The 11,110-nt window shown below is 43.8% G+C and overlaps 1 protein-coding gene across 2 annotated transcripts; it reads right to left on the minus strand.

Annotated features, from left to right (window-relative positions):
• Nucleotides 1-3,461: 3,461 nt before the first annotated feature.
• Nucleotides 3,462-9,594, minus strand: LOC146712319 (H-2 class II histocompatibility antigen, E-S beta chain-like). 2 transcript variants are annotated; one of them, XM_085452028.1, is made up of 6 exons: nt 9,505-9,594; nt 8,759-9,031; nt 7,066-7,279; nt 4,278-4,345; nt 4,074-4,187; nt 3,462-3,827 (listed from the first exon to the last, which is right to left on the minus strand). In XM_085452028.1, the coding sequence occupies exons 1-6, from the start codon at nt 9,557-9,559 to the stop codon at nt 3,802-3,804; spliced, it is 750 nt and encodes a 249-aa protein (XP_085308154.1). In that variant the 5' UTR covers nt 9,560-9,594; the 3' UTR covers nt 3,462-3,801. The 2 variants fall into 2 exon arrangements, with proteins under 2 accessions (XP_085308154.1, XP_085308153.1); XM_085452027.1 differs by having other exon boundaries at nt 4,074-4,199.
• Nucleotides 9,595-11,110: the final 1,516 nt, after the last annotated feature.

The raw sequence follows: 11,110 nt of genomic DNA on the forward strand, positions 1-11,110 counted from the left end.
ACACATGTATCCAAAATACAAAACACATCGGGTAATTGCAACCACTCAAATACACACCTGAAGGCACTTACTTGCAAAACCGAACACCAAGTAGCCAACTACAAAAAGCCCTCAGCGTAGCCATTCCAAGAACTTTGCAAGCATGGATGGAGGGAGAGCAAGAGGAAGAGGAAGAGGTAGAGGAGGAGGAAGAGGAGGAGGAGGCCGAAGAGGCATGCAGACAATGCCATCCGTCTCCACCAGCTACGACGGAAAATACTTGCAGACAGGCGAGTGTTCAGCAACATAGACCATGTGAGCATCACCACCATCAGACGCATCTTGGGTAAACACAGCATCACCATGAAGCAGCTCTACAGAGTCCCATTTGAGAGGACCAGTGACGGGGTCAAAGGACTTCGAGCTGAATATGTACGGGTACGTGTAACTGTCCCTTACATTTACAATAGAGTATTGGTGAAGTCCAGTAGCAGCTGAATATGTACCATATCAGTACCACATGGATCTATTCTGGGAGCTACACAGGTACCTGTGTGATGGGGTGAGGGTGCTGTATGTGTAGCACTGTAGTGCAGTGATATGTTCCCCTTTTTTTTCAGAGAATCTTGGCCATGGATGGAGCTGCACAGCCTCATGAATACATTTTCATTGATGAAGCTGGATTCGACCTGAGCAAAACAAGACGACGGGGTCGTAATGTAATTGGACAAAGGGCAATTGTGCACGTCCCAGGGCAGCGCGGGGGAAACATCACATTATGTGCCGCCATATGCCTTCGAGGGCTTCTGCACCATCATGCAATACTAGGTCCATACAATAGCCAACACATACTCACATTTCTAGATGCTCTCCATGATATAGTTGTACAGAACAGAGCAGATCAGCCCAGGTTTGTGGTGATATGGGATCATGTCAGTTTCCATCGGGCTGCTCTGGTCCAGGCCTGGTTCTCCGACCACAATCAATTTGAAGTGGTATACCCCTTACTCACCATTTTTAAACCCTATAGAGGAATTTTTTTCGGCTTGGAGATGGCGAGTATATGACCGCCAACCACATGCCCGCATGCCTCTTCTGCAGGCAATGGAACAGGCCAGCGGCGACATTCAGGTGACAGCAATCCATGGATGGTTTTGACATGCAAGAGGATATTTTCCCCGGTGCCTAGCGGGAGAGGACATTGCTTGCGATGTTGATGAGGTCCTGTGGCTAGACCCCAACAGACGGCGGGATCCATGAGCCCACTTGTGCACAATTGTCATGGTTTTTTGTGTTTACAGTATAGTGTTTTTTCTATTGCAGTATTATTGTGTTGTTGTTGTTTTTTTTGCTTTATCTGAATTCATGGTACTGCAATGTACAATATTGAGTAGTTCTATTTGCGTTTTTGGTTGTTTGGAAATGTGTCTCCTGTAAATGTGCCTTCTGAATAAACAATGGAAATCAAAGACTGCAGTGCTTTATATAAAGTAGACTAGTGTGTTCCCCCTGATCTGTGAGTGTTTGCATATGATGCAAGTATGTGTCATTTTGTCAACAGAGTTACATTTTGACAAAGGAATGTTAGATTTTGACAGCAGAGTTTAGGTTTTGGGAGTAGAGTTTCAATTTGGCACAGATGTGAATGGTATATTTCCCAGTGTTGTGTCATGTGTACTTGTGTGTACAGTTTTGGCACAGCGTGCGGGGTTTTGCAAAATGTGTTCAAGCAGTGGGCAAAAACTGTAAGTCCTCAGTTCGTTAGCGATCACACAGCACATAATTATATACCAGACAGCCCAACTTCAGTAACCCTACAAACGTCACTGCTGTTTACTCTCCTGTCCTTATTTATGTTGAGATTGATAGCAGAGCTGTACGTTTTAATTTGTTTCTTAAATCTCTCAACCTGCTGAAATTCTCTGCCAACACAGAGGAGATTCTCAGGAGGAAAGCATCATGACCTTCTCCATCACCTGCTGGTTCCACTCCCTCAGCCTTCATACAGGAACAGACTGCAGCACACTGCATCAGTGTGCTCTAAAATCATTGGCCTGTCTGTCAGAACTCTGGCTCAGGTTTTCAGCCCACAGGCCCGGAGACAGGCCAGTTTTGAAACAAACGAAACACAAAGAGCCAGAAACCAAAACGGCAAACACAGGAGCCCAGAAAACAACTCAAAGAAAACCGACCAAACAAAAAAGGGTCACAAAAGGTACAGGCGGCCAGTAAAACTGTTCCGAAAAAAGTTCAGGGGGCCGGCTTGGAGGTTGACAGCACAAAAGTCCAAACCCGGGCAGTTCAGGAGGCCGACCGTGTGAAAAGCAATGGTGGCGATGCAGGCGAAGTCGGTCTGGAGGCAGGCCTCGCAGAGGGCAGCGGTGGCGATGCAGGCGAAGGAGGTCGATACGATAAATAAAACGATATTTATCGTATTACATTATGTATCGATAAAACGATACATAATGTAATAAACTCAAAACTCCGGGTCAACGACTCAGGCATCCTAACAGTTTTAAACACTTCAGTGTTAAACGTTTTGTTTCAGTTGTTTGAACAAAGTCACTGTGTGAATATGTCAGCTGACATTCGTTGTTGTATACAAACTGATATCCTGTGATTTATGCTTTAATCCTGTGATACAGTCAGTGTTGTTGGATAAACCCCGGCCTCTTAATCAAATGTTCACGCCTGGTTTCATTGGTATCATTTCCACCCAGAAATCTGGACTTCATCATTTTGCCCTGACATCATTATCTGAACATTAAAACTGCAGCAATGTTAAAATGAATCATGAAAGGACTTTGTTGGCTTCTTTAAAGGTACAGAATATAAATTTTAAATATATGTTTACGTGTTTAACTTTGACCAAATTGTTATCAACTGATTATGAGTTATTTTTTATATTCAGTATAAATCTAATTGTGTGGTGGGTCACAAATGACTTGTTATCTTATGTGCAGCACTTTGTGATTCTATCTAGAAAGGTGCTATATAATTAAAATTTTATTTATTAGTTAATTAATTAATTTATTTTTATCGGTGGCACGGTGGTTAGCACTGTTGCCGCACAGCAAGAAGGTCCTGAGTTCAATACCAACATCAGGCCGGGGTCTTTCTGTGTGGAGTTTGCATGTTCTCCCCGTGTTTGTGGGTTCCCTCCGGGTACTCCGGCTTCCTCCCACCGTCTAAAGACATGCAGCTTGTGGGGATAGGTTAATTGGATAATCCAAATTGTCACTAGGTGTGAATGTGAGTGTGAATGGTTGTCTGTCCCTGTGTCCCTGCCTCTCGCCCTATGACAGCTGGGATAGGCTCCAGCGCCTCACTGCGACCCTGAAAAGCAGAAGCGAATGGATGGATGGATGGATAATTTATTTATTTACTTAAACTGGTTAAAACTGGTCTACAGACTGGTTTCTGTGACAATAATTCAATCCTCAGGTTGACATTAACAGGATGCAGGTAAACAAACACACAGCTCAAAGTTTGAGTCATTTATTTTGCAACAATGACCTCCAGTAAAAATCTGTCATCTATGGTAATCAGAACAGCAGAAACACCCAAATCATTCAGACACATGGATTACAGGGATTACATCACATGGATTAAACAGCAGACGTGCACATAAAGCATCAAACACAAGAGTCCATGTTAAACATGGTCCAAAAGCTTCCCAGTAAAACCACAACAACCACCAACAACACTGAGATGGTCCTGGATCGGTTTAGAGTCCAGACAGAGATCATCATCATCATCATCAGTCTGCTGAACACAGGAAACAGCAGATTTTATAACATCAGACAGAACCAGGACCCAGGCTCAGTTAGTGGGAACCAGGATAAGACCTGAAAGAAGAAGAGATGAGGACACAGTCACCAACACACTCTGAAAACAAACCATGGACACTGGTTTTAACAGATCAATGGCAATGATTCAGTAAAGTTTCATGTTTCAGGGCCTGAACCAGGTCTGAGAGTCCTCAAAAACAACAGTAAAAACCTGTGTTTGAAACATTAATGTAACTAACAGTTGTCTGGTTCTAAACTGGTTTCAGGTATGAACTGGTCTGTGAGTGAGAGTCCTGCTCTGACCTCGGGCCTTCCTCCTGTAGTAGATGAATCCAGCCAGAGATAAGATCAGACCCAGGATCAGTCCTGAGGCTCCGATGGCGAGCTTGTTCCTCTCTGACTCAGGCATGGACGATTCTGAGGAGGGATCTGAGTCACACAGGTGAGAGTCAGACAGGTAGGTATGTACAGGTGTGTACAGGTGTGTAGATACAGACAGGTATTTACCCCAGTCAGTGATCAGAGGTTTCTCCAGGCTGGCGTGCTCCACCTTACAGGAGATCTTCTCCCCAGACCTTCAACACAAACATCAGTGACTCTCAGATCTTAAACTTTTAACATTTAAACTTGCAGACCTCATATTAAAAATTGTTCAGGTTTCCATCATCAGAAATGGCGCTCCTGGACCTCATTCTACGTAGCTTGGCAAGAAAAGCGTCTGGACTTGTTTAAGTTGCTTGAAGACGTTTCACCTCTCATCCGAGAAGCTTCTTCAGTTCTAAGGTCAAATGGTGGAGAGTCCCAGATATAAACCCAGTGGGAGTTTCCCCCCATAGAGGGAAAAGGACCCCCTGATGATCCTCTACCTAATCAGATGAGCCGAGGTGTGAAAACGGGTGTGGGTCACAATCAGCCAGAGTTTTGGGTGAGCTCATTGTGAAACCTGGCCCCACCTTATCATGTGATTTCCTGAGATCAGGTGGCCCAGGATGTGAGTGGGCGTTAAGGCGTCTGGGAAGGGATCTCAAAACTGGATTATAGATGGCAGAGAGTTGGTGTCATAAGCTCCGCCTCTGTTCAAAGATGGTCGCTCACAGTGGACATAGATGCTTCTTTCACTCCTCTTTCAAACCATCTGTCCTCTCTGTCCAAAATGTGAACATTGGCATCCTCAAAGAGTGTCCTTTATCCTTAAGATGCAGATGGACTGCTGAGTCTTGTCCTGTGGAGGTGGCTCTTCTATGTTGTGCCATGAGCTTGTGAAGTGGCTGTTTGGTCTCTCCAATGTAGAGGTCTGAGCATTCCTCGCTGCACTGTACAGCATACACCACGTTGTTAAGTCTGTGTTTTGGCGTTTTATCTTTCGGGTGAACCAGTTTCTGTTTGAGGGTTTGAAAATCATAATAATTGGTTGCATTTATACAGCGCTTTTCAGGGCCCTTAAAGCACTTTACAATGCCACTATTTATTCACTCTCGCATTCACACACTGGTGGAGGCAGCTACAGTTGTAGCCACAGCTGCCCTGGGGCAGACTGACAGAAGCGAGGCTGCCATATCATGCCATCGACCCCTCTGGCCATCACCAGTAGGCGGCAAGTGAAGTGTCTTGCCCAAGAACACAACAACCGAGACTGTCCGAGCCGGGGCTCGAACCGGCAACCTTCCAGTTACAAGATGAACTGCCAACTCTTTGAGCCACGATCACCACGAAAGAAAACTGAAAGAAGCATCTATGTCCACTGTGAGCGACCATCTTTGAACAGAGGCGGGGGTTTACGACACCAACTCTCTGCCATCTATAATCCAGTTTTGAGATCCTTCCCAGACGCCTTAACGCCCACTCACATCCTGGGCCCTCTGACCTCAGGAAACCACATGATAGGGTGGGGCCAGGTTTCACAATGAGCTCACCCAAAACCCTGACTGCTTGGGACCCACACCCGTTTTCACACCTCGGCTCATTTCATTAGATAGAGGATCATCAGGGGGTCCTTTGTCCCTCTGTGGGGGGAAACTCCCACTGGGTTTAAATCTGGGACTCTCCACCATTTGACCTTAGAACTGAAGAAGCTTCTCGGATGAGAGGTGAAACGTCTTCAAGTAACTTAAAGAAGTCCAGACGCTTTTCTTTGCAAGCTCCATAGACTACGATGACCTGGATGACTGAGAACCTTCACAGACATGCGTCTGTCCTTCTTATCCTCCCTCGCTGGTGTCTGGTCTTCTTTTCTGTGCCTCTTTGCTGACTTTAAGAACGCCCATTTAGGATAGCCGCACGTTTTGAGTGCTTCCTTTACATGTGTGTGTTCCTTCTTTTTCCCTTCAGGCTTAGAGGGAACATGTTCTGCCCGGTGGTGTAGGGTCCTGATTACTCCAAGGTTGTGTTCCAGAGGGTGATGGGAGTCAAAGAGGAGGTACTGGTCCGTGTGTGTGGGCTTCCGGTAAATTTCGATGTTGAGTTTGCCGTTCTCTTCAATGTGCACGGCGCAGTCCAGGAAAGGCAAACAGTCGTCCTTTGTGTCTTCCCTGGTGAACTTGATGTTTTTATCCACAGCGTTAATGTGCGCAGTGAAGGATTCCACTTCTTGTGTCTTGATTTTGACCCAGGTGTCGTCCACATATCTGTACCAGTGGCTGAGTACTCTTCCTTTGAAAGAGCCAAGAGCCTTCCTTTCCACTTCCTCCATGTAAAGGTTGGCTACAATAGGTGACACGGGGGAGCCCATGGCACAGCCATGTTTTTGTCTGTAAAAGCCTTCGTTGTACTTGAAATATGTAGTGGTGAGGCAGAGGTCTAACAGGGTGCAGATCTGATCGGGTGTGAAGTTGGTCCTGTCCTCCAAGGAGCTGTCTTCTTGTAGTCGTTTTCTGACAGTCTCCACGGCCTCCGTGGTGGGTATGCAAGTGAAGAGAGAGACTACATCAAAGGACACCATGGTTTCATCTGGATCCAGGGGAAGTTTCTGGACCTTGTCGGTGAAGTCGGTGGAGTTCTTGATGTGGTGTGGGGTGTTCCCCACGAGAGGAGCAAGGATGGTAGCAAGGTGTTTAGCAATGTTATAAGTGGCTGAGTTTATGCTATGCAGTTTATGCAGGGTATGGCATCCCCTGGGTAAAGGCGGTGATATGTGAGGCGGTCAATGATTTTGTCCTTTTCAAGGTCTTGAAGGAAAGCTATAACTTTCTTTTTGTAGCTGCTTGTGTGGTCTCGCTTTAAGGCTTCATAGGTATTGTTGTCACTGAGGAGAGTAGTGATCTTTGTGTGGTAATCCGGAGTATACTGGAGTGCTCACCTGGGTGTGTACTCCAGGTGTGAGTGGGTCTGGTAGTACCAATCACCATCTGCCATCTCCTCAGTGGAAGTGACATCAGAGGTGACTTCCTGTCCATCTCTCAGCCAGCTCACTTTGATCTTACTGGGATAGAAGTCATAGACGCTGCAGACCAACATGGCAGGATGCTGACTGTAAGCAGGTGTTGTGGAGTGAAGTTTGACATACGGCTTAACTAGAGGATATTATGAGTTTCTGTTATTGTTAACGTCATATCATCAGGGATGATTGTATACATGATTATTAATAAAGATACTGTCAACAGCAGAGTCACATATAACCAGTCTGACATCAGATCATGAATCAGCTGTGAGGAGAAACATCATCAGGCTGTAAACATTATTATTATAAAGTAAGACATGCAGAGCTGTATGTGCTGGAAATCTACCAGACTTGAACCAGTGAAACCAGTGTGAACCATCAGTGAACTGTTCCTCCTGCAGATCAGCTGCTGTGGTTTGAAAGTAAAATCTGACACATGGAGACTTGATGATAAACTAACACCTTAACTCATCCACACATAGATGAAGCCAGCCTGCTTTCACTCAGTTTAATATCAACATGAAACTAAAGGACTGAATCCACAGCTGGTCCCAGTTTGAATTTTTGCTCATCCAGCTGTTTGATTCCTGAACAGAAATTATAGAGTCGGGGGGAGGGAGTCTGGTCAGACTGTAGCATCCAGAGCCAGTAGGGGGCGCTCTGTCGGTGTATTTGATCGTATTGATCCACAAGTCACACACAGATGGGTCACAACACAGCTGCTGGCTGATGGAGGAAAATGCTCTGCTCTCCTGCTCACTGCACAGAGACGAAGTCACTCCTGTAAACAGCCTGGTCAACACTCGTGGTGCATTTATGTGCACTCGTAAATCTAGCCATCTATAGCCCAAAAGCAGAAGATGCAGAATCAGTTTCCACTCTCAGACAGCTTCCCCTCCACAGGAGGTCTGAGCTGGTTCTCCTCATGCTCCTCTGAGCTGCTGCTACGAGCTGATTTCATTCAAGTAAGTCAAGTTTATTCATTGAGTCCTTTTCACAGACAAACAGTCACAAACCGCTGCACACAAAAGGCTGAAATAAATATGAACATTAAGTGCCAAAATAGTGAAATATTTAATAAGACACGGGATATCTGTGTGTGTTTCCTCTGGGTTGTAATGGGAACTTTACAATTGTTTCAGTATATTGAATAACTCCACTGTTACACTGACTCATAGATCTGAGCTATAATGTGTGCAGGTGTGAAGCTGCTACACAAGCTCTGAAAGTCAGAATCAATAAATAAACAGCAGACGGCCTTTAAACAAACATCAGTGTTTCTCAATTTTGTCTGAATTAAAATAAATGAATTAGAAGGAAAGTGTTTTATCAACCTGTCAGGCTGCTTCATGCTGTTAGAAATATTTATGTGGAAATATTTAAAAATAGATATGAGCAATAATTCAGCTTAAAGAACAGCTGCAGTTTGCCTGTTTCACCAGCAGGGAGCGCCACAGACTGAGGTTAGCTCTGTGGAGTCACAGTCAGGGCTGTGATCAGTGATTTATTACAGTTATTGATCACCAGAGTCTGACCTGCAGCTGTGAGTCCATCATGAATGATTCAGAGTGACATGAACACCTGATGATGTCACACAGACCAGCACACTCACCTGATTTAGACAGAGGGTTGCTGTACCAGACACCAATGTTGTTATGGCAGTACCTCTCCTTCTCAGCTCTCAATGTAGCCAGCCGTCCTGGTTGACTGTTAAAGTGCTTTGCCTGCTTCACTCCAAAGTCAGTGAATCCAACAAACTTCCCCACATCGCTGTCAAACCTGACGACCTCGATCTTGTTGTAATAGTAAGATCTCATGTACTCGATGTCCTTCAGCTCAGTGGAGTTAAAGTCACAGCGAGACACCACAAACATTTTGAATCCATCTGAGGACAAACACAACATCAGACTGTGAGCTGATCACACCTGCTGAGTACAGATGTACAAATAACTTATGTTGATCATGTATACATCTATCTACTTAGCACTTTTAATTCTTATTTTTATCTTTATTTAAGCGTTGTCTGACAGAATGTTTTGCACTAAGTAAATGGTAAAAGGCCTGTATTTGTAAAGTGCTTTACTGGTCCCTAAGGACCCCAAAGCGCTTTACACAACATCCAGCCATCCACACACTGGTGATGGCAGCTACATTGTAGCCACAGCCACCTTGGGGCGCACTGACAGAGGCGACTAAGCACCACAGCAAATTCCTACTGTTGTTAATCTGCTCAACATTTGGCAATAAAACCCTTTCTGATTCTGATCACTGATGCATTTATTGATCACTATACTGATTACAGATCAGTGTATCTCTGCAGTGTATTGATTAGTGTATTAATCAGTGTATTGATAGTACCTGCTGTGCTGAAGCTGATGAAGAGGAGGCTGAGGCAGAGGAAGGATGATGCCATGTTCCTGAGTTCTCCTGACAAACTGACTCAGTCTGACTGAGAGCTGCTCTAAAAACAGAGGAGAGGTCACATGACCACAGCATCATCTGTTACCAAGAAGAACTGTGTGACACCAGCTCACACTCTTCATCATCCTGTATGAAGAGTGTGCTGCTTTAAAGCTTTAAAAGCAGAGAGCAGCACTCTGTGACATCATCAGCACATTTCCTCTTTACTCAAAATCTCCTGTTTTCATTTCTATTCAGTCAGAGCTCATGAATCTAATTACCTGCCACCACATTAAATCAACCACTAATGCACTGCTGTAATAATAATGATAACCTCTCATATTAACAGGGGTCATATTTACACACCTGTCCTCTTCTTCTTCATTAATAATAAGTAATCCTCTCTCTCTCAATACTTTTGATCAATTGAATTTACTGCATCACACTGTTTATACTTCCTGTCTCTTTCAACTTAAAAGGACAGAAGCACTCTTATTGTGAAACATTTCTGTGGAGCTCTGATGTTCCTCTGTGTGGACGGCACAGATCTCATGGATATTGGACTGAAAATGCGTCTCATGAAATCTGTTTCTTAGTTAATGTGCAGTGTGATGTATTATGTAGTATAGATTTATTTTTCAGTTTCAGGCTCCAGAGCAGCTGAATCACATTTCACTGCTACATTCAGAGCAAAGGTTCAGATGAACTTTAAATGTTTGTAATTCACATTTTCTGTTTAGATATTCACACAGACTAAATCATATTCAATGGAGACATTCAGTCAGAGTCTAACAGCACGTTTCAGCTCATAGATGTGTCAGTGATCAGACTGTTGACAAGGAAAAGAGTTCATCTCAACGTGATTGTCAGAGTCAATGTAAATGCTGCTTCAGTCATTGAAATGCCAGATATTAAAACATGTTACAGCAGCGTTAGAAACATGTTGGATTCATTTCTTTTTTTTTCTTTTTCTTTATACAGACAGAAGTAGGTAACCTTGTGTTGTGAAGTTGTGAGTGAAGATGTGCGTGTGTGTGTGCTATTCATCTAGCTTCACCACCCATTAATGAGTAAACGAATTTAAGGTTTTTCAGATAACAAAATTTTGCAGCATCAATTTGAGGCTTCATATTGCCAGCTTATACTGAAAATTACTTGCAGCCAGTAGTGTACACACAGCACAAGGAAATAATAGCCGATGAGGTCATAGAGATGTTTGTGAGCAACGATAATGGATAGCCCGTGCCAGTTTTTGTAAGTATAATCTTGTAGAATTGCAGTTCCAAGTAGTTTCAGAGGTGATCAAACAAAACTAACTAAAAACAGAGCTCACATACAATATGTAAGGCTAATGGCGTAACTAAACAATGCTGATACACAACTTAACTGGATGCTAGGCACATGCTCTTTTTATAATATTAGCAACTTAAAATAGCTGTTTTAATGTTTTATAGAGAACTCTAGTGAGAACAGAGAAGAAATGCAGTATTCTTGATTTCAACAAAAGAAAGATAACACTCATAAATTTCTTGTTTGTGACGGACATATTTTTCCAAAAATACCA

The sequence above is a fragment of the Copadichromis virginalis genome, linkage group LG3 (assembly GCF_057382275.1).
Source record: "Copadichromis virginalis isolate Kocher_CV1m ecotype Utaka linkage group LG3, C_Virginalis_male_GT1.1, whole genome shotgun sequence".
NCBI lineage: Eukaryota > Metazoa > Chordata > Actinopteri > Cichliformes > Cichlidae > Copadichromis > Copadichromis virginalis.

Bases quoted from the DNA above. Each gene is read 5' to 3' on its own strand.
- LOC146712319 (XM_085452027.1), bottom strand. From the start codon at position 9,559: ATGGCATCATCCTTCCTCTGCCTCAGCCTCCTCTTCATCAGCTTCAGC. The intron at 4,346-7,065 runs GTGAGCACTCCA...TTTGTGTTGAAG, and splicing joins CACCTGGAGTACACACCCAG to GTCTGGGGAGAAGATCTCCT. The intron at 4,200-4,277 runs GTAAATACCTGT...TGTGTGACTCAG, and splicing joins ACCTCTGATCACTGACTGGG to ATCCCTCCTCAGAATCGTCC.